Here is a 23640-nt window from a genome sequence, read left to right on the forward strand (position 1 = left end):
ATTATTTAACTAACCTACGTCACTTTGTTTCAACTAATCCCTTCGGAGCACAATAACACCTTAATAAAATGTGCCTAAAGTAAAGGCATCTAGGGCCTATGTTAACTTTGATTGTGTTCGGTGAAAATGATTGACCATTCAAACATGTTATGCAACATTATCGGCAAGTGATTTGATGCCAACTGTGCCAAAGGCATTTAGAGTTGTTTTAAATTGTAGTGTTGAGTGTGTTGATTTAACGGTAATATTATAAGAAATGGCGCTTTTGGAATAAATACATAAATAAAAAGACATGATATATGTTATGCACAGCAACATATTACCAAAGACTTAAGAGTAGGCAAAGTGATCGTGTCAGTCGAATTCTATCAAACGTTTTACCATAGCAACATTTGACAGTCACATTCACCGTGGTTCTCTGAAACGTGCGCAGCTGGTGATGCCTCATAGCAATTGGTTATTCTCAATCATTTACAACAATGTCAAAGAGCATTACTATTTTTCCTTTGCAGTACCTCAAACTGTACTGATTACCAGCTTAGAAACTGTTATGAGTTGATTTTACTCATGGCTCAGACTTGTCATATCATCCTAAAACCTACTCTGAGCTGGGAGTTTTTGTTGTTGTCTCAACAGGTTTTAACAGGATTCCTAGCACCTTTTCTGAGTCACTTTGTGGATACGAGTCCAGGAGTCTCTGGGAAAATTCTAGTCCTCAAAGTAATCAATAACGTCTTAAAAAACTGACCAAACTATCGCTGTCAAGACCACACGCAGACACACAGACCTCACCAAAAGATGACGATCAAGACCACAACCTCATGGCCAGAACCACACACACACACACACACATACACAGACACATACACACACATCACACGCAGAGCACCACCAAACAACAATCGCTGTCAAGACCACACTACCCCATTGACAGAAGTCCTCACCAAACAAGCCTTGTCAACAGTGGTTGGAGATGACAGCCACTGAGACGCACACTCCCTTCCACGTACGCACACACACAGTACACACACACACCAACACCCCAAACAATCCCTGTCAATGTTATGGTCCGGCTCATGTGGCTGTAGAAGATGTCAGCTAAGGAGGGAGGGAGGGACAGAGTGCAGCTGGGAAGTGCCTTTGGCAACAGAGAGCTGTCAATCACGCTGGCAGCAGACAGAAAAGTCAGTGTGTCCACTGTCATCATTCTCCACACTAGATGATGTCATCACGCTGGCAGACAGATGAGATACAGAGGTGGAAATGGCACCCTACTCCTCATTATACTTTCAACCAAGGCCCAGAGGGAATAGGGTGTGTCATATAATATAATGTTAGGAATAGGGTGTGTTATATAATATAATGTTAGGAATCGGATGGGGCCACAGTGTCTCCTGACCCCTCCTGTCTCAGCCTCCAGTATTTATGCTGCAGTAGTTTGTGTAGGGGGCTAGGGTCAGTTTGTTTATCTGGAGTACTTCTCCTGTCCTATTCGGTGTCCTGTGTGAATCTAAGTGTGCGTTCTCTAATTCTCTCCTTCTCTGTTTCTTTCTCTCTCTAGGAGGACCTGAGCCCTAGGACCATGCCCCAGGACTACCTGACATGATGACTCCTTGCTGTCCCCAGTCCACCTGGCCATGCTGCTGCTCCAGTTTCAACTGGCCTGGGCCCTAGGACCATGTCCCAGGACTACCTGACATGAGGACTCCTTGCTGTCCCCAGTCCACCTGGCCATGCTCCTGCTCCAGTGTTTTACACAATATATGTTTCAACTGTTCTGCCTTACTATTATTCAACCATGCTGGTCATTTATGAACATTTGAACATCTTGGTCATGTTCTGTTATAATCTCTACCCGGCACAGCCAGAAAGAGGACTGGCCACCCCACATAGCCCGGTTCCTCTCTAGGTTTCTTCCTAGGTTTTGGCCTTTCTAGGGAGTTTTTCCTAGCCACCGTGTGTTTTTACACCTGCATTGTTTGCTGTTTGGGGTTTTAGGCTGGGTTTCTGTACAGCACTTTGAGATATCAGCTGATGTACGAAGGGCTATATAAATAAATTTGATTTGATTTGATTTGATATAATATAATGTTAGGAATAGGGTGTGTTATATAATATAATGTTAGGAATAGGGTGTGTTATACAATATAATGTTAGGAATAGGGTGTGTTACACAATATAATGTTTGGAATAGGGTGTGTTACACAATATAATGTTTGGAATAGGGTGTGTTACACAATATAATGTTAGGAATAGGGTGTGTTACAAAATATAATGTTAGGAATAGGGTGTGTTACACAATATAATGTTAGGAATAGGGTGTGTTACACAATATAATGTTAGGAATAGGGTGTGTTACACAATATAATGTTAGGAATAGGGTGTGTTACACAACATAATGTTAGGAATAGGGTGTGTTACACAATATAATGTTAGGAATAGGGTGTGTTACACAATATAATGTTAGGAATAGGGTGTGTTACACAACATAATGTTAGGAATAGGGTGTGTTACACAACATAATGCTAGGAATAGGGTGTGTTACACAACATAATGCTAGGAATAGGGTGTGTTACACAACATAATGTTAGGAATAGGGTGTGTTACACAACATAATGCTAGGAATAGGGTGTGTTACACAATATAATGTTAGGAATAGGGTGTTTTACACAATATAATGTTAGGAATAGGGTGTGTTACACAATATAATGTTAGGAATAGGGTGTGTTACACAATATAATGTTTGGAATAGGGTGTGTTATATAATATAATGTTTGGAATAGGGTGTGTTACACAACATAATGTTAGGAATAGGGTGTGTTACACAACATAATGCTAGGAATAGGGTGTGTTACACAATATAATGCTAGGAATAGGGTGTGTTACACAACATAATGCTAGGAATAGGGTGTGTTACACAAAATAATGTTAGGAATAGGGTGTGTTACACAACATAATGCTAGGAATAGGGTGTTTTACACAATATAATGTTAGTGAATAGGGTGTGTTACACAACATAATGTTTGGAATAGGGTGTTACACAACATAATGCTAGGAATAGGGTGTGTTACACAATATAATGCTTGGAATAGGGTGTATTACACAACATAATGCTAGGAATAGGGTGTGTTACACAATATAATGCTAGGAATATGGGTGTGTTTCACAACATAATGCTAGGAATAGGGTGTGTTACACAACATAATGCTCGGAATAGGGTGTGTTACACAACATAATGCTTGGAATAGGGTGTGTTACACAACATAATGTTAGGAATAGGGTGTGTTACACAATATAATGTTTGGAATAGGGTGTGTTACACAATATAATGTTAGGAATAGGGTGTGTTACACAATATAATGTTAGGAATAGGGTGCGTTACACAACATAATGCTAGGAATAGGGTGTGTTACACAAAATAATGTTAGGAATAGGGTGTGTTACACAACATAATGCTAGGAATAGGGTGTGTTACACAACATAATGCTAGGAATAGGGTGTGTTTCACAACATAATGCTAGGAATAGGGTGTGTTACACAACATAATGCTAGGAATAGGGTGTGTTACACAACATAATGCTAGGAATAGGGTGTGTTACACAACATAATGCTAGGAATAGGGTGTGTTACACAACATAATGCTAGGAATAGGGTGTGTTACACAACATAATGCTAGGAATAGGGTGTGTTACACAACATAATGCTAGGAATAGGGTGTGTTACACAACAGAATGCTAGGAATAGGGTGTGTTACACAACAGAATGCTAGGAATAGGGTGTGTTACACAACAGAATGCTAGGAATAGGGTGTGTTACACAACAGAATGCTAGGAATAGGGTGTGTTACACAACAGAATGCTAGGAATAGGGTGTTTTACACAACAGAATGCTAGGAATAGGGTGTTTTACACAACAGAATGCTAGGAATAGGGTACCATTTCAGACGCAGTCAGAGAATCACCTGGTGTGGTGTCGCTCCATCAGTCATACCTATGATACATCACCTCTCTGCTGTATAAATGAATAGCATAAGGCATGTAGAGACATATGGCCAGGGTAAACACATGACATGCTATTTGACATGATGCCTGACAGGGATGAGGCTTAGAGCTGGGAGTCCTGCTGGTCTAAGGAATTAAGGAATCTGTAAACGTTTACACTCTGCATGATGCCTTCACACATACCTCCCACACACACACACACACACACACACACACACACACACACACACACACTTTATAATACCCAACAAACACAGCTTTAAATTATTCATATACAATCTTGATTGGAAATCCACCCACAGCTACTACTGTCACCACATTCCGTGAATGAGATGTGAATGTATATATTTTGCGTTAGGAGACACAGAGACCAGGGCTTTTTATAAGAGGACTTCTTTACAATACTGAGGTCTACTCCACATAGCCACACTCTTAGAAAAAAAGGTGCTATCTAGAACCTAAAAAGGGTTCTTCGGCTGTCCCCATAGGAGAACCCTTTGAAGAACCCCTTTTGGTTCCAGGTAGAACCCTTTTTCCATCCAAAGAACCCTTTTGGAACCCTTTTTTTCTAAGAGTGTATTTGAGTGACAGTGAATCAGGCTGTGCTGAACTGCACCTCATTGACAGTGCTTAACCCCTGCAGCGAATGTACATAGAACATGATTGGTGCTCAGACTTCAATAGGTCCAGTAGTTGTTGTTATGGTAGAAAGGCGTGGGCAGTGTTTGTATTGGAGAATCTAACTAGTCGTGACACACAACAGCAGCACATCGCTTCAAAGAGCTTATTCCTGGCTCCCATAAAAGCTATTGTTCTGAGAGCAATAAGAATATCAGTGCACCTGTCCTACACTCAGGCGTACGCTCGCTCGCACACACACACACACACACACAAACACACACACACACAAACACACACACACAAGGCAAAGGGAGTTTTTTCATCTCACACTGTCACCAGATCTTCAAAGATGTCGATCTTTATACACCGTTTTCACATGTAGCTGTATTCCAGTAAGAGAGAAACAACTTTTTGAAATTTGATTCGGCATCGCCATTTTGTTGCTATGGATTTCAGTGAATTAAATGTAAAATGTCTGTTACACTAATACATGTTGTACCGTGCCTTTTAAAGAAGAGAGTGCTTTGTGACTAACGGTCTGTGTCTGTCATGTTTCACCAGTTACCCCATTACTTATGAAACTAATTCAAATGCATGATTTAATCAAAGGACAGAAATCACTACAGAGAAAAGCTCTACAACTGTTTTCCCACCACAGGATCCATATTGGCCCTGGTGGAAGTAGTGCAGTAGCTAGAGAATAGAGTGTCATTTGGGACGAAGCCTGTAATGACATGTTACATCACAGCCTCCGTAGTAACCTGTGCTTGATCCATCACTATACTGTCTCTGTCTCTGTCTCTATACATAACACTCAGCGAGTCAGACCCCAACATTGAGTTCCTGCAAGACATGGGATTTTTCAAATCCCCGTCTCTTGCACACCACAAGACTGTGTTAGCCTGTAGAACTAAAGCTTATTTTGTTTAGCTAAGGCAAGGCCTTAGGTCTCAGGTAAACTACACTGAACAAAAATATAAACACAACATGTAAAGTGTTGGTCCCATGTTTCATGAGCTGAAATGAAAGATCCCAGAAATACATCTGCCTGAGATGTGTGGAATATCAAGAAGCTGATTAAACAGCATGATCATTCCACAGGTGCACTTTGTGCTGGGGACAATAAAAGGCCACTCTAAAATGTGCAGTTTTGTCACACAATGCAAAGCCCCGATGTCTCAAGTTTTGAAGGAGTGTGCAATTGGCATGCTGACTGCAGGAATGTCCACCAGAGCTGTTGCCAGATAATTGAATATTCATTACTCTACCATAAGTGACCTCCAACGTCGTTTTCAAGAATTTGCCAGCCCGTCCAGCCAGCCTCACAACCGTAGACAACTTGTATGGTGTTGTGTGTGCGAGCAGTTTGCGGATGTCAATGTTGTGAACAGAGTGCTCCATGGTGGTGGTGGGGTTATGGTATGGGCAAGCATAAGCTACGCACAACAAAAACAATGGTATTTTATCAATGGCAATTTAAATGTGATGAGATCCATTGTGGTGCCATTCATCCGTCACCACATGTTTCAGCATGATAATGCACGGCACCCATGTTGTAAGGATTTGTACACAATTCCTGGAAGCTGAAAATGTCCCAGTTCTTCCATTGCCTGCATACTCACCAGACATGTACCCCATTAAGCATGTTTGGGATGCTCTGGAGCGACGTGTACGACAGTGTGTTCCAGTTCCCACCAATATCCAGCAAATTCTCACAGCCATTGAAGAGGAGTGGGACAACATTGCACAGGCCACAATCAACAGCCTGATCAACTCTATGTGAAGGAGATGTGTAGCACTGCATGAGGCAAATGGTGGTCACACAAGATTCTGACTGGTTTTCTGATCAACGCCACTACTATATGTACAGTATCTGTGACCAACAGAAGCACATCTCTATTCCCAGTCATGTGAAATCCATAGATTGGGGCCTATTGGTTTTATTTAAATTGACTGATTTCCTTATATGAAATATAACTCAGTAAAATCTTCAAAATAGTTTTCATGTTGTGTTTATATTTTTGTTCAGTATAGTTACGTGAGTGTGGTTCACCATCTGAACCACATCCATTAACAAAGCCCCCTTTGTCTTTCTTTACACACTGATGCACAGAGTCAAGAAACGTCTCCACTTTCCGAGCAATTAGTCAGAGAAATGAGAGGAACCAACCCCCGGGCCAATCTGGACACAGTGGAAACGTGAGTTAGAACTGCAAACAGAACAGAATTACCACCACGACATGTCATGCAGTGTCTCCACGGCAACAGCCACGTCGCTACAGCTGTTCTCGCATGTGCTCATCTCCCCTCCTAAATCAGGACGATCACACGCTACTTATAGATTACAAGCAGTTGGAAGTGTTGGTGGCCATGGTGATGATGATGATGAGGATTTGATTTGAAAATCAACTATAGTCAAATTCAGGAAATAATTCTACAGTTGTGCTTTCTTTTTAAACACAACAAGCACAGCCAAAATGTTTACTGGAGTCTGTAGTTGTCCTCTCTTGAATGACTTCTCAAAATCATTACAACAGTACTGTGTCCAGACATGTGGATATCGACTTTCTTTGTTCACATATGCTGTGCACGCACACACAGTTACAAAAACACCAACAAATCTAGTTATCAACTCATTATAATTAAGTACCTGATTCCACAGCCTTTTTTTTGTTTACTTAACTCTACGGTCAAAGTGTTACCGGAACGTAACATTTTTAGTTGGTTCCAACTTGAGAAAACATATGAAACAATTCTGTCCACTTAAAATCATGTATTTTCTCTTACTGTCTTACTGTATGTTCATTCAACCCCAAATGTTTATTTTTGCCATCTTAACTTTAAAAAAGGCTGTGTACTGTATATCGTTACACAAACAGATTGTAACATACAATGTTTTCAATTGACATATTTGACACACATTGTGCATGTTCATTTAAACAGTAATTATTATTCAACATGTCCTCACCTGGGATTTGAACTCACAATCTCTGGTTTCATGACATTCATAACTTCCTGCTACAACACCATGTCTGTATCAATTATCAGTTCATCTGACTATTCTCTCATCATTGATTTGATTTACTTATTTAATCGATTTGAGGTTTTTCTGTATAGTTGTCTAGTGTTGGTGGGGCATATTTCTTTGTTTTAATGTTACTCCTTAATCATTATGATGAATAAAATAGTTTTTCTTGGGTGTACTTTTAACATAGCAGAGGTTTACTTTGAAGTGCAAAGTGTAGCAATATCATTGAAATCAGTTATTGACACAGACATAGTTGTGTAGCAGGAAGATTGAAATGCTGTGAACCAAGAGGTTGTGAGTTCAAATCCCAGAAGACGACATGTTGAATACTAATTCATGTATAAATGAACGTGAACAATGTGATCATGTATGTTGAATACGTTGTATGTTAAAAGCACTGTGTTTGAAACTAGATCCACAGCCTCCTTTTTGGTAAAACGCCAAAATAATAATTTCTATTTGAATTGAGCAAACAATTTTTCTAAAGTTGACTTAATTATTTTTTTGTTTCCTCATGTTGGAGCTAAGATTGGGCCGACTAAAAATGTTACGTCCCGGTAACACTTTGACCGAAAATTTGAGTAAACATAAAAAAGGCTGTGGAATCAGGTACTTAATAATATTTAGTTTAAACTAATTTTTTTACAGTGCACACACACACACACACACGCACACGCACACACGCACGCGCACGCACGCACACGCACACGCACACGCACACACACACACACACACACACACACACACACACACACACACACACACACACACACACACACGCACACACACACACACAGGCACCCTGAGAGGTTCCAAAATAAAAGTTCATTCTGCCCTTCTGATGTCTGTCTATCCAGCAAGCACGAACAACTACAGCCAATATTATCAGCCTATGGATACAGCATCATCAGCCTTGAGTACATAACGTGTACCGTTTGTAATGTGTACCCCATAACGTATACCCCTCACATGGCAAGCTGTTAGTGTCAAGTCAAGTGACTCATCTGCGGAATGTTTTGATGCTGTGGCCTGTATCCATATAAACTCTTTAGTCAAATGGGGCGGTAGGGTAGCCTAGTGGTTAGAGCGTTGGACTACTAACCAAAAGGTTGCAATTTCGAATCCCCGAGCTGACAAGGTACAAATCTGTCGTTCTGCCCCTGAACAGACAGTTAACCCACTGTTCCTAGGCTGTCATTGAAAATAAGAATTTGTTTTTAACTGGTAAGGTTAAAATTTTAAAAATTTAAATTAAATTAAAATGTATATGGAATGTGTCTCTTACAGTGTAATTATAATGTAATGACTACAATATCATTTCCATAACTATCCAGCTCATGTAGATAGGCTATTGCAAGATTTTGATTCATTGGATAATATTTTAAACATGTTCGTATTATTCAAACATAACTGGCTCCTAACCCCTTCTCCATCTGTTGAAACCAGAAACACATGAGCCATGGGCTGAGTATGAGCCAGGACAGGTAAACCATCAATACACTCTACAGCCATGCATAGCCATGGGCTGACCCACTTATAAAACACTGTGTACAATACTATATCTATAGGTTATACATGCACTCTCCATGTAGTGGCCCTGGTCCTTTATCATATTCCATTTTTTTTAAAGAAAAGGAAATTGTGTTTATACTGTTAACCTCTCTGTTATCATGAGAGGCACCGTGCTCGTCTTATCATTCACTTCCCTATGGGATGTCTCGGTCTGCACTGAGACACTGGATCCAGCCCATGAGGGGGTCCAATCAGGTCGACGGATGGATCCAGTAAAAAATATATTTATCAATATACTTTAAATGACTAAAACCAAAATGGAAACTGTGTAGAAATGATAATGGACCTACATTTATACACTTCATAAAAACCATGGACAGAGGACTATCTTTCGCAAATTTGGGCGGCGAGGAAATATATATATTAAATCAGTGTGGCCCTCCGGACCTCGTTAAAGACGGAATGCGGCCCTCGCAGCAAAACATTTTTACACCCCTGATCGAGGGTTTACTAAATGTTATTTGTTTCAGCTTTACTCCAAATGCATTACAGCATTAATGTCATCATTATCTATGCATAATAATTATCATCACCTAGGCCATATGTGATGTCTGTCTGTCTGCCTGTCTGTCTGTCTGCCTGCCTGCCTGCCTGCCTGCCTGCCTGCCTGCCTGCCTGCCTGCCTGCCTGTCTGTGTGTGTGAGTACATGCGTGCTTGTAGGTGTTTGTAGGCTATGTTACCTTCATTTTCCACGCCCCCACATTTGGAATGCAGCCCAGGAATATTTTCTATTTCTCCTGGATTGTACGACAACATACTTTGTGAAAGGCCCATGGGTTATGACATAATCTGTAATGAATCAGCAAGTGGAGCTGCTTTCTCTAGCCTCTGTACAGCAGGCTGTGTTGCGTGTCTCTGAACAGGTTTCACTGGAAGGTGATGTAACAGATGGCTAGAATGCTTTTATGGAAAATCAAATAGTTAGTCAAAACTGCTACGTTGTGGCTTACATCCATATAAACTCTTTCTTCGTGGAACGTATCTCGTACAGTATAATTACAGTGTAATAACACTTGTATATCATTTGAGGTTCCATACCTATCTAGCTAAAACCACGTGTTTAAGATCTGAACACATAACTAAACAATCTTCTGTAACACTTTTTAAATGTGCCAATGTGTTTAGAATTTCAATGAAAACGTGTCACAATGTTTAGATTGTAAAGACCAGAACTTGAACGTTGTACACTTTTTAAACACATTTATTCAACGCTAAAAACTGGGGGTGTTGTTTTCACAGGGTGTAAAGTTGTTTCCATATTCCCAAGCGTGCCTTTCAAGTGAATGTGAGCGAGACCCACCCACGACCGTCTCTGTTAGTGAAATAGATTGCTGAGTTCAATAAATGATATCCCTGAAGCCTTCACAAAGTGACTGCCTAAGTGAACGTGTTTCAATTCAAAGTAAACCCTTTATAACCACATACTGTATGACACGTTTCACAAGGCCTTTAGTTACGGCCTAGTTATCCTCAACATTGTGGTCTGAAAATCCCGGCTCATGGGCCACATCAGACGTGCCAGTCACAATAGGTTGGTTTGTGAAGTGATTTGAGGGAGGACACCCAACGATTAGAATATTTGATCAACCACAAGCTGCACTGAGTGACTGCTATGGTGAAGGACTTAACAAACAAGGCTACCTCAACCATCTAAACTGGAACAACAATCTCAGTAACAGGTGCAATAAATCCAACCCCTTACAGATTGGATTAGTTTAGAACAATAGAAGTTTTTGTCTCGGTATAGTTTAAGATCAATGAATCAGTGTGCATGAGGAAACGGATATTAAAAGAAACTTTTTCTAAAAGTCTACGTGCAAAAAATCATGCTGGGAAATATGATGAGGTCTCTCCCATATATTTTCACTCTGAGAGAGTCAACGGAATTTAAGTCAACATAGCCGAGTAACAACAACACCAGGATTTCTTGAATCAAATGTCCTGTTCAGTTGTGCTGAAAGGTAGGTAAGGGGACAGACATTCCTAAAACTCATCTGAATTAAAGGCAGGGAAAGTCACATCAATTTCTAATGACTAAATGTATTCCACGATGGGAAAGTAAACACTACTGTTTAAAACCTGAACACTAAGGAGATTTAGGTGTTCTCCTGGTTGGAAACTGACTGTCATGTTTAGTCTTGCATTCTAAACGCCTGTGTTTAAGATGAGAATACTTACTGGCAAATCTAAATAACTAATGGTTAAGTTTTAAACACTGACATTTAGGTTCTAAACGTGTCCCATGTTTCACATGTCCACATCACTAAGGAATTATCATGGTCCACATACACCAACGCAGTCGTGAAGAGCACGATAATGCCTCTTCCCCCTCAGGAGGCTGAAAAGATTTGGCAGCTGCATTGAGAGCACTGGCTGCATCACCGCTTGGGATGGCAACTGCTCGGCATCCGACCTGCAAGGTGCTACAGAGGTTTGTGCATACGGCCCAGTACATCACTAGGACCGAGCTCCCTGCCATCCAGGACCTCTATACCAGGCACCTCAATTACCTCGTACCCCTGCACATCGACTCGGTACTGGTACCCCATGTTATCATTACTCATTGTGTATTTACAATGCATTCTGAAAGAATTCAGACCCCTTCCCTTTTGCATATTTTGTTACGTTACAGCCTTATTCTAAAATTGGTCAAAAAAAAATCCCCATCAATCTACACACATGAACCCATAATGATTAAGCGAAAACAGGTTTTTAAAATTAAACAAATTCCTTAAAAATAAAAAATGAAAATATCTTATTTACAGAAGTACTCAGACTCTTTGCTATGAGACTCGAAATAACGCTCACGTGCATCCTGTTTCCATTGATCATCCTTGATGTTTCTATAACTTGACTGGAGTCCACCTGTGGTAAATTAAATTGATTGAACATGATTTGGAAAGGCACTTGTCTATATAACGTCCCACAGATGACAGTGCATGTCAGAGCAAAAACAAAGCTATGAGGTCCAAGGAATTGTCCGTAGAGCTCCAAGAACAGGAGGATTGTGTTGAGGCAAAAAATCTCTGTAGCATTGAAGGTCCCCAAGAACACAGTGGCCATCATTCTTCAATGGAAGAAGTTTGGAAGCACCAAGACTCTTCCTATAGTTGGCCGCCCGGCCAAACTAAGCAATCGGGGGATACGGGCCTTGGTCAGGGAGGTGACCAAGAACCCGATGGTCACTCCGACAGAGCTCCAGAGTTCCACTGTGGAGAAGGATAACCATCTATGCAGCACTCCACCAATCAGACCTTTATGACAGAGTGGCCAGGCGGAATCCACTCCTCAGTAAAAGGCACATGACGGGCCTCCCAAGTGGCGCAGCGGACTAAGGCACAGCATCGCAGTGGTGGAGGCATTACTACAGACCAGGGTTCATTCCCGGGCTGTACCACAAGTCCAATAGGACAGCGCACAATTGGCTCAGCGTCGTCTGGCTTAGGGTAGGGTTTGGCTGGAGGGGCTTAACTTTGCTCATTGCGCCCTAGCAACTCCTTCTGGCGGGCCAGGTGCCTGCAGGCTGACCCCAGTCGGCAGTTGAACAGTGTTTCCTCCGACACATAGGTGCGGCTGGCTTCCAGGTTAAGGAGCACGTTCAGGTGGGTCATGTTTTGGAGGACACATGACTCCACCTTTGCCTCTCCCGAGCCCATTGGGGAGTTGCAGCAATGAGACAAGATCGAAATTAAATGAATAAGGCACACGGCACGCTTGGAGTTTGCCAAAAGGCACCTAAAGCGCTCTCAGATCATGAGAAACAAGATTCTCTGGTCTGATGTAACCAAGAATGAACTCTTTGGCCTGAATGCCAAGCGTCACATCTGGAGGAAACCTGGCACCATCCCTACGGTGAAGCATGGTGGTGGCAGCATCATGCTGTGGGGATGTTTTTCAGCGGCAGGGACTGGGAGACTAGTCAGGATCGAGGGAAAGATTAACAGAGCAAAGTACAGAGTGATGATCCTTGATGAAGATCTTTGATGAAGTAAAGAGAGCCTGCTCCAGAGAGCTCAGGACCTCAGACTGAGGTGAAGGTTAACCGTCCAACAGGACAGCGACCCTAAGCACACAGCCAAGACAACAAAGGAGTGGCTTCGAGACAAGTCTCTGAGTGTCCTTGAGTGCCATCAAACACATGTAAATAAGATAACATTCCACCTATTCCACTCCAGCCATTACCAGGAGCCCGTCCTCACCAATTAAGGTGCCACCAATTTCCTGTGGCTTACATTCAACAACGGAAATATGGCCAAACTCTAAAGGGATCGTTTCACATTCAAATAGATCTAACCAGCTCATTCTACATGTAGATACAACTCTAAAGCCCATTCATTTGAATGTTCTTTAGCTGCTGTAACTTATAAAATACAATGGAAGGGTACTACCTGAATCTACACTGTCCAGTAGCCAGTTAATATGTTTTGCCAGGCTTATCTGAAGACGTGCTTAGTGCATTAGTTTATTTTGCACCGTTAAGTGCCCGTGTTGAATAATATAATACGTAGATGGTGTCCATAAGGTAGATGGTGTCCCCACGCACCTCTATGATTCAGAGGGGTTGGGTTACATGCAGAAGACACATTTCGGTTGAATGCATTCCGTTGCTCAACTGACTAGGTATCCCTTTTCCCTAACGTAGGCTTAAAGCCCACCTGCTCTGATCTTTGATACAGTTTAATCAAATATTGTTTGGGGGGAAATGAATTATTGATATTGATTTCTGTCTGATGAAAACCTCTTCTCTCCAAAACAGAAACTTTTCAGGAATTTGAAAGAAATGACCATATTTTCCCATTAACGAAAAAACAATTATGAAACTTCAGACGCAATTTAGAAAATATTTTCTTGGTCCTAGAATCATTAAATGATCAGAATACATTGAGGGGAGTTACTGCTTTAATTAAATGTAAACAAATAAAATAAATGAAAATAGGCTAAAATGTAGGCCTACTCTCAGTGTAGAAACAATGCTATCTAATCTACTGCCTGTCTTTTCTCGGCCCTCTACAAAGACCATTATGAGTTTGTCTTGTTTTATAGAAATGCTGATTCACCTTAAAATCCATTGTTTTGGGGATGAGAGCTGCTTAAAGAGATGTCCATATTGTGAAAAAAAGATCAAAGGAGGCTAAACCTTTCACTTTAAGGTTGGCAATACCACTTCAATCAATTAACTAGCATGTTCATTATAAGCCCTAAGGTAAACATAGGCCATGCAAATCTGTACATAAAAGGCACCAGACTACTCTGAATATGTTTTGTTTTATTGATTTATTTCACCTTTATTTAACCAGGTAGACTAGTTGAGAACAAGTTCTCATTTACAACGGCGACCTGGCCAAGATAAAGCAAAGCCATACGTCACAAACAACAACACAGAGTTACACATGGAATAAACAAACATACAGTCAAAAATACAATGTAGATATATTGTACACAGTGTGTGCAATTTAGGTAGGATAAGGGAGGTAAGGCGATAAATAGGCCATAGTGGCGAAATAATTACAATATGGCAATGAAACACTGGAGTGATAGATGTGCAGGAGATGAATGTGCAAGTAGAGATATTGGGGTGCAAAGGAGAAAAATAAAATAAATAAAAATAATTAACAATATGGCGATGAGGTAGTTGGATAGGCTATTTACAGATGGGCTATGTACAGGTGCAGTGATCTGTGAACTGTTCTGACAGCTGGTGCTTAAAGTTAGTGAGGGAGATATGAGTCTCCAACTTCAGTGATTTTTGCAGTTCGTTCTAGTCATTGGCAGCAGAGAACTGGAAGGAAAGGCGGCCAAAGGGGTAATTGGCTTTGGGGGTGACCAGTGAAATATACCTGCTGGAGCGCGTGCCATGGGTGGGTGCTGCTATGGTGACCAGTGAGCTGAGATAAGGTGGGGATTTACCTAGCAAAGACTTATAGATGACCTGGAGCCAGTGGGTTTGGCGGCGAACATGAAGCGAGGGCCAGCCAACGAGAGCATACAGGTCGCAGTGATGGGTAGTAAATGGGGCTTTGGTGGCAAAACGGATGGCACTGTGATAGACTGCATCCAATTTGCTGAGTGTTGGAGGCAGCTTTCCAATCTTTGGGGATCTCAGACAATACAAAAGAGAGGTTGAACAGGCTAGTAATAGGGGTTGCAACAATTTCGGAAGATAATTCCTAGAAAGAGAGGGTCCAGATTGTCGAGCCCGGGTGATTTGTAGGGGTCCAGATTTTACAGCTCTTTCAGAACATCAGCTATCTGGATTTGGGTGAAGAAGAAATTTAGTGTTACTTGCGTTTAAGAGCAGTTGAAGGCCACGGAAAGGGAGTTGTATGGCATTGAAGCTCATCTGGATGTTAGTTAACACAGTGTCTAAAGAAGGGCGAGATGTATACAGAATGGTGTCGTCTGCGTAGAAGTGGATCAGAGAATCACCAGCAACAAGAGCGACATCATTGATGTATACAGAGAAGAGAGTCAGCCCGATAATTGAACCCTGTGGCACCCCCATAGAGACTGCCAGAGGTCCAGACAACAGGCCCTCCGATTTGACACACTGAACTCTATCAGAGAAGTAGTTGGTAAACCAGGCGAGGCAGTCATTTGAGAAACCAAGGCTGTCGAGTCTGCCAATAAGAATGTGGTGATTGACAGAGTCAAAAGCCTTGGCCAGATCGATGAATACAGCTGCACAGTAATGTCTCTTATCGATGCCGCTTATGATGGCGTTTAGGACCTTGAGCATGACCAGCTCGGAAACCAGATTGCATAGCAGAGAAGGTACGGTGGGATTCGAAATGGTCGGTAATCTGTTTGTTAACTTGGCTTTCGAAGACTTTAGAAAGACAGGGTAGGATAGATATACAGTATATCACAAAAGTGAGTACACCCCTCACATTTTTGTAAATATTTGAGTATATCTTTTCATGTGACAACACTGAAGAAATTACACTTTGCTACAATGTAAGTGTACAGCTTGTATAACAGTGTAAATTTGCTGTCCCCTCAAAATAACTCAACACACAGCCATTAATGTCTAAACCGCTGGCAACAAAAGTGAGTACACCCCTAAGTGAAAATGTCCAAATTGGGCCCAATTAGCCATTTTCCCTCCCCGGTGTCATGTGACTCGTTAGTGTTGCAAGGTCTCAGGTGTGAATGGGGAGCAGGTGTGTTAAATGTAGTGTCATCGCTCTCACACTCTCTCATACTGACCGGTCACTGGAAGTTCAATATGGCACCTCATGGCAAAGAACTCTCTGAGGATCTGAAAAAAATTATTGTTGCTCTACATAAAGATGGCCTGGGCTATAAGAAGATTGCCAAGACCCTGAAACTGAGCTGCAGCACGGTGACCAAGACCATACAGTGTTTTAACTGGACAGGTTCCACTCAGAACAGGCCTCGCCATGGTCGACCAAAGAAGTTGAGTGCACATGCTCAGCGTCATATCTAGAGGTTGTCTTCAGGAAATAGACTTATGAGTGCTGCCAGCATTGCTGCAGAGGTTGAAGGGGTGGGGGGTCAGCCTGTCAGTGCTCAGACCATACGCCGTACACTGCATCAAATTGGTCAGCATGGCTGTCGTCCCAGAAGGAAGCCTCTTCTAAAGATGATGCACAAGAAAGCTCGCAAGCAGTTTTCTGAAGACAAGCAGACTAAGGACATGGATTACTGGAACCATGTCCTGTGGTCTGATGAGACCAAGATAAACTTATTTGTTTCAGATGGTGTCAAGCTTGTGTGGTGGCAACCAGGTGAGGAGTACAAAGACAAGTGTGTCTTGCCTACAGTCAAGCATGGTGGCCGGAGTGTCATGGTCTGGGGCTGCATAAGTGCTGCCCGCACTGGGGAGCTACAGTTCATTGAGGGAATGCCAACATGTACTGTGACATACTGAAGCAGAGCATGATCCCCTCCCTTCGGAGACTGGGCCGCAGGGCAGTATTCCAACATGATAACGGCCCCAAACACACCTCCAAGACGACTCCTGCCTTGCTAAAGAAGCTGAGGGTAAAGGTGATGGACTGGCCAAGCATGTCTCCAGACCTAAACCCTATTGAGCATCTGTGGGGCATCCTCAAACGGACGGTGGAGGAGTGCAAGGTCTCTAACATCCACCAGCTCTGTGATGTCGTCATGGAGGTGTGTAAGAGGACTCCAGTGGCAACCTGTGAAGCTCTGGTGAACTCCATGCCCAAGAGGGTTAAGGCAGTGCTGGAAAATGATGGTGGCCACACAAAATATTGACACTTTGGGCCCAATTTGGACATTTTCACTTAGGGGTGTACTCACTTTTGTTGCCAGTGGTTTAGACATTAATGGCTGTGTGTTGAGTTATTTTGAGGGGACAGCAAATTGATACTGTATACAAGCTGTACACTCAATACTTTACATTGTAGCAAAGTGTCATTTCTTCAGTGTTGTTACATGAAAAGATATACTCAAATATTTACAAAAATGTGAGGGGTGTACTCACTTTTGTGATATACTGTAGGTCTGTATCAGTTTGGGTCTAGAGTGCCCCCCCCTTTGAAGAGGGGGATGACCGCGGCAGCTTTCCAATCTTTGGGAATCTCAGACGTTACAAAAGAGAGGTTGAACAGGCTAGTAATAGGGGTTGCAACAATTTTGGTAGATAATTTTAGAAAGAGAGGGTCCAGATTTTCTAGCCCAAATGATTTGTAGGGGTTCAGATTTTGCAGCTCTTTCAGAACATCAACTATCTGGATTTGGGTGAAGGAGAAATGTGGGGGCTTTGTCGGGTTGCTGTGGAGGGTGCCGGGCAGTTGACCGGGGTAGTGCAGAACGCTAATGCGTTCAATGCTAATGCAGAACGCCACAGGATGTTTTTGTGCTGGTCAAGGGCAGACAGGTCTGGAGTGAACCAAGGACTATATCTATTCCTAGTTCTATTTTTTTAATTGGGCATGCTTATTTAAGATGGTGAGGAAGGCACTTTTAAAGAATAGCCAGGCATCATCTTCTGACGGGATGAGGTCAATGTCATTCCAGGATACCCCGGCCAGGTCGATTAGAAAGGCCTGCTCGCAGAAGTGTTTTAAGGAGCGTTTGACAGTGATGAGGGGTGGTCATTTGGTCGTAGACCCATTACGGATGCAGGCAATGAGGCAGTGATCGCTGAGATCTTGATTGAAAACAGCAGAGGTGTATTTGGAGGGCGAGTTAGTTAGGATGACATCTATGAGGGTGCCCGTGTTTACGGATTTGGAGATGTACCTGGTAGGTTCATTGATAAGTTGAGAGAGATTGAGGGCATCAAGCTTAGATTGTAGGATGGCCGGGGTGTTAAGCATGTCCCAGTTTAGGTTACCTAGTAGCACGAGCTCAGAAGATAGATGGGGGGCAATCAATTCATATATGGTATTGAGGGAACAGCTGGGGGCAGAGGGAGGTCTATAGCAAGTGGCAACAGTGAGAGACTTGTTTCTGGAAAAGTGAATTTTTAGAAGTAGAAGATCGAATTGTTTGGGTACAGACTTGGATAGTAATACATAACTCTGCAGGCTATCTTTGCAGTAGATTGCAACACCGCCCCCTTTGGCAGTTCTATCTTGGCGGAAAATGTTACAGTTAGCGATGGAGATTTCAGGGTTTTTGGTGGTTTTTCTAAGCCAGGATTCAGACACGGCTAAGACATCCGGGTTGGCAGAGTGTGCTAAAGCAGTGAGTAAAACAAACTTAGGGAGTAGACTTCTAATGTTAACATGCATGAAACCAAGGCTTTTACAGTTACAGAAGTCATCAAATGAGAGCACCTGGGGAGTGGGAGTGGAGCTAGGCACTGCAGGACTTGGATTAACCTCTACATCACCAGAGGAACAGAGGAGAAGTGGGGTAAGGGTAGGGCTAAATGCTATACGAACTGACTGTCTAGCACATTCGGAACAGACAGTAAAAGGAGCAGGTTTCTGGGCACGATAGCATAGATTCAAGGCATAGTGTACAGACAAAGGTAAGGTAGGATGTGAAAACATTGTAGGTAAACCTAGGCATTGAGTAATGATGAGAGTCTCTAGAGACGTTTAAACCAGGTGATGTCATTGCATATGTAGGAGGTGGAACAACATGGTTGGTTAAGGCATATTGTTCAGGGCTAGAGGCTCTACAGTGAAATAAGACAGTAATCAATAACCAGGACAGTAATGGACGAGGTATATTGATATTAGAGAGAGGCATGCGTAGCCAAGTGAACATATGGGTCCAGTGAGTGGTTGGGCTGACTGGGGGCACGGAGATTCAGACAGTTACCTTTATTTTACTAGGCAAGTCAGTTAAGAACAAATTCTTATTTTAGCAGGCCGATGCTAACAAGCTAACAGTTAGTAGGCCGGGGCAAAACAAGCTAGCAGTTAGCAGACCGGGTTGGCAAGCAAGCAGTTAGCAGGGGCTAGCAGTTAGCAGACCGGGGCAGGCAAGTTGGCAGTTAGTAGACCGGGTCTGGCAAGCAAGCAGTTAGCAGGGGCTAGCAGTTAGCAGACAGGGAACGCAAGCTAGCAGTTAGTAGATCGTGGCTAGCAAGTTAGCTTTTGGGGGATGTCGCGATCCTGATGAAAATGTTCAGAGTTTGAGGTAGGAATCTGGGGAAATGGAGAGAAATAGGTCCGTTATGCTCTGGTTTGAGTTACGTTGTTCGAACTGGCGAGAGCTTTCCGAGCTAAATGTTAGCTGATGACCGCTAGCAATGGTTTGCTAACTGATAGCTGGTAGGTAGCCTCGCTGGCTAGCTTCAGTTGAGGGATTCCAGATCCAAAGTAAATAGGAATACTTTAGAAAAAAAGCAGATATATATATACAAGGGACAGGACAAAGACGTCTGACTGCTATATCCTAGAGCATATACATCTGTTATCTTCTATCAAATTGGTATTGTGAAATCAGGCTAAAATGGAGGAAAAGGAAGGACCTGATCATTTGGCTGAGAAAAGGTTATCTGCGTTTTATTCAGGCAGCTCGTGCATGGCCAGCTGCAGATCCTCCCTCGTGACGTGGCTGTAGGCAGCGCAGCCTGCAGGAGCTCCAGGATGTGTCCTTTCAGCAGCTCAGCTCACGTTCAAGATGCAGCAACAGCTGACAGAATGAACTTCCGATAAAGTTACGTTCACACAATAATGCGAATGTTGTGGATAGTCTGGTTAATATAATAGTTCGTTTAATACGTTTACATGCTTTGCAAGAAAAACGACTTTCATTCCCTAATAATGTGTTTACATGGACACATCTGAAATCAGACTGATGGGAAATGCAGTAAATCGCCAATCAAAATAAACATTCTACCACAGTGACCATTATTTTTCGGACATGTAAAGTTTGTATGTGAAAATGATTCACTTGCACATGCGTAGAAAGATTGCTCAGAAAACCAGGTATGTTATCGGTGTATGCTTACACCGATTATTATTAAGATAAGCAGAGTAAGGTGTCAACATGACTAATGCCATACTCGGCCTTCTGCCACAATCAGTTTATTATCGATTTTGTTTTAGTGTGAATGTAAACGTATTGATGCCTCCACGGTTTTTTTGTGTTAACGCTTAATCAATCACAACATTTTGCAACCTGTCACTTGCATGATCTGTCATTAAATCATGACGGAAATGTAAAGGACTCAAACCTGTTTTCTACAGGGGTAATGCAGATGCAGCAACAGTCGTGCAGTTGAAATTATTATACATGTAGGCCTGTCATTATTTGGTTTCCAAAAATGTGTTCTAACCTATATCAGTGGCGTGGTAGGCTGATGGTGCAATGAGGGAATGATTGCATACAGTAACCTATAGGTCTATTTTTGTAGGCTACTTATCTTTTCTGATAAATTGATGAGCTGCTGAAATGTATAACGGAAGTGGTCCGTTTATCTATGCAGACGCATTATTTTGATGCTACTAATGGTAGTAAATATGTTTTTATTATCTATAAAGTTGATGTGCAGAAACATTGTCATTTTACTGGTATTGCATCATCATTCTGTTTCGCCTGTTAACGTACCAGAGTTATTTAGCTAAAACGATATTTGACCTACTTTTCTAAAACAATTTATGTTGGATAATGAACAGGTTTTAAGGATTAATAGCGGGTAGTGGCTATAGACTACATGTTGCTGGACTAAGTTTAGTGAAACACTTGTCTGCACAATGCTGTGTTGACTTTAATTCATTGTGCTATGTAGTGGTTATAAGTTATGTAACTATTTAAAATGGAGCCTTTTCACCACCCAACAACCACGACCCTGACTGTGATTAGCCTATCGACTGTATATCACCGCATAACTGGCATTATCTTGACACAGGGGTTGTGCGTAATGCTGTTACGCAATTAAACCTCCATGGAGTGTAGACTGCAGACTCACCTATGGTGGTGATGACTGTGATGGCAAAGTAAAAAGATCCAGCAAATTTCCACTGAACCCCAGCCCTGTGGGGCTCGGCCTCCATAATGATGGTCTCCAGTTTGCGGTAGTCGTCCTCGCTAATGTTATATTTCCCTTGGAGACGCTTCTCCTCTGCCTCCAGCTGTTCTTTCTCCCGCATCTCGAAATCTGACTCCAGGGCATCGAACACCGCGGCCCCGACCAGCAGGTACGTGAACGTGCAGATGATCAGGGACAAGGTCCGCACGTTCTGCCGCTTCATGACCACCAGGATCCGGCGAGTGAGGGGCTCATGTCCCCTCGTATCCCCCGGGAAGGCTGCGCAGCAATCGGGAAAGCGTTGGCAGCGGCTGGAAGAGGAGGGACAGACTGGCGCGTGTTGGTGACGGTGGGTGCGCTGGACGGAGGAGCAGTAGTGGAGATTGCTAAGAGTGTGATCCCTGTAACAGGTCCCCAGATCCTGCTCCGGGTTAGCAGAGAGACACAGGAGACTGCTCGATCTCCGGGACCACGAGCCCTGCAGCCTAGAAACTCTGCGCAATACCTGCCCAAACCAAGTCCTCCCGGCGCGTAGTGCCATCAACAAGCAGTTGCTAGATTCCTCTGTTGTCTTCTTATCGAAGTCAACGTTTTTATAACGAATTCAATTAAACACATATGGCAAATTAATGTTCGATTATTTTCGTTGTGAATCTGTAAATGTCTGATGCAGTATTTTCAGGTTGTGTATCATGCATTCCTGGAAGATTTAAAGAGAAGTGAACCGATCCACGAGAGGTTAGATGAGGGTGAAGCATATTTTCGCATCTGCTCCCAGTAAGTTTCAATAAGCAGCAACCAGTTCATTTCGGCGCCTCATCCTCAAGTGGCAGGCTATTTTTAACAACGAACCATCCCCCCCACATTCGCACATAATTAATTGACTGTGTGGAATCCAGAAATACAGCTCAGAAATAGAAGACATCGCCCGAAGTTATTTCCATTTGATTCACAATGTGCTGTGTTGAGTCGTCGACCAGACAGAGGGATAAATGAGGAGAGCGACACAACTGAGGATCCGGGGAGGAAAAAAGGCTACTCACTCAATTGATTCGCGCTGTGGGGATCTGAACCCAGGCAATGATCAACACATTTAACCAAACAGAGATGTAACACTGTGCACAGCATAATTCGTGTCCATTGCGCATTTATATACTACAGATTCCTGTCGTTATATCGGATCATATTGCCATGCTTTATTGTAAAGATACAACTATCCCAAAACCGTGACTCGAAGAACCACCTCGTGATCAATAAATCAACATTGACAACAGGTTCAGTTTCAAATGTTCCTGTCCTCGAATAGTGACGCGGTGTTCTGCCTCAGGACCAAAAGTGCATTGTCACTGTGTAGCCTACTTTAGCAACCAGGAGCAGGCAAACCCAAAATATCGGTATAGCCTAACTGATAAATGACAGAATTGGAAATTTCACAAAATCAAAATAATTAATGATCCTGGTGCATGTCTCCCATTAGGCGCGCGGTGACTACCGGCTCAACTGCGAGCATCCACGTGCCCTCGAGGCTTGAGCTGATTTCTCCGCGGGCTACCAACCAACTGGAGTTGAATTAGAAAAAACATCGGTTTTTCCTCGTTAGTAGAAGTTACTTGAGGCCATGAATTAACGCTACTTTCAGAGGATAGAGAGACAGAGATGATGATGCCGAACACTGCGTGTCCTCACAGGCTACTGATGCTAAGTGTGTGGATTCTCTCAGCATCAAAGTTATCTCCTGTGAGAAGTCTGGCAGGCTAGACCATTTAAGAGACGGTTGCGATCTGATTATCCATCGGTTCTATTTTAGTACACTCTATTTTAAGACATTCCAATTGTTGAACATGTTTACTTCAATCAGTCTTCTCTGTTAATATCCCTCCCCACGTGTCACCCCACCCCTCTCCTCACCACAACTCCGGCAGCGACCACTACCACTCATTATCAATACGAGTTTACTTGTAATACACGACTGCCTCACATATGGCTTGGCTCTGCC

General features: G+C 42.6%; 1 protein-coding gene across 1 annotated transcript in view; it reads right to left on the reverse strand.

Moving 5' to 3' along the window:
- LOC118399466 (potassium channel subfamily K member 9-like) overlaps positions 1-23087 on the reverse strand; it is a 45614-nt gene extending 22527 nt beyond the window's left edge. Inside the window, exon 1 of the mRNA XM_035795567.2 lies at positions 21585-23087. Coding sequence (XP_035651460.1) covers positions 21585-22185 — 601 coding nt within the window. The 5' untranslated portion in view covers positions 22186-23087. The remainder of the gene's footprint in view (positions 1-21584) is intronic.
- Between the last annotated feature and the right edge of the window lie 553 nt (positions 23088-23640).

This window comes from Oncorhynchus keta, chromosome 20 (assembly GCF_023373465.1).
Source record: "Oncorhynchus keta strain PuntledgeMale-10-30-2019 chromosome 20, Oket_V2, whole genome shotgun sequence".
Taxonomy (NCBI): domain Eukaryota; kingdom Metazoa; phylum Chordata; class Actinopteri; order Salmoniformes; family Salmonidae; genus Oncorhynchus; species Oncorhynchus keta.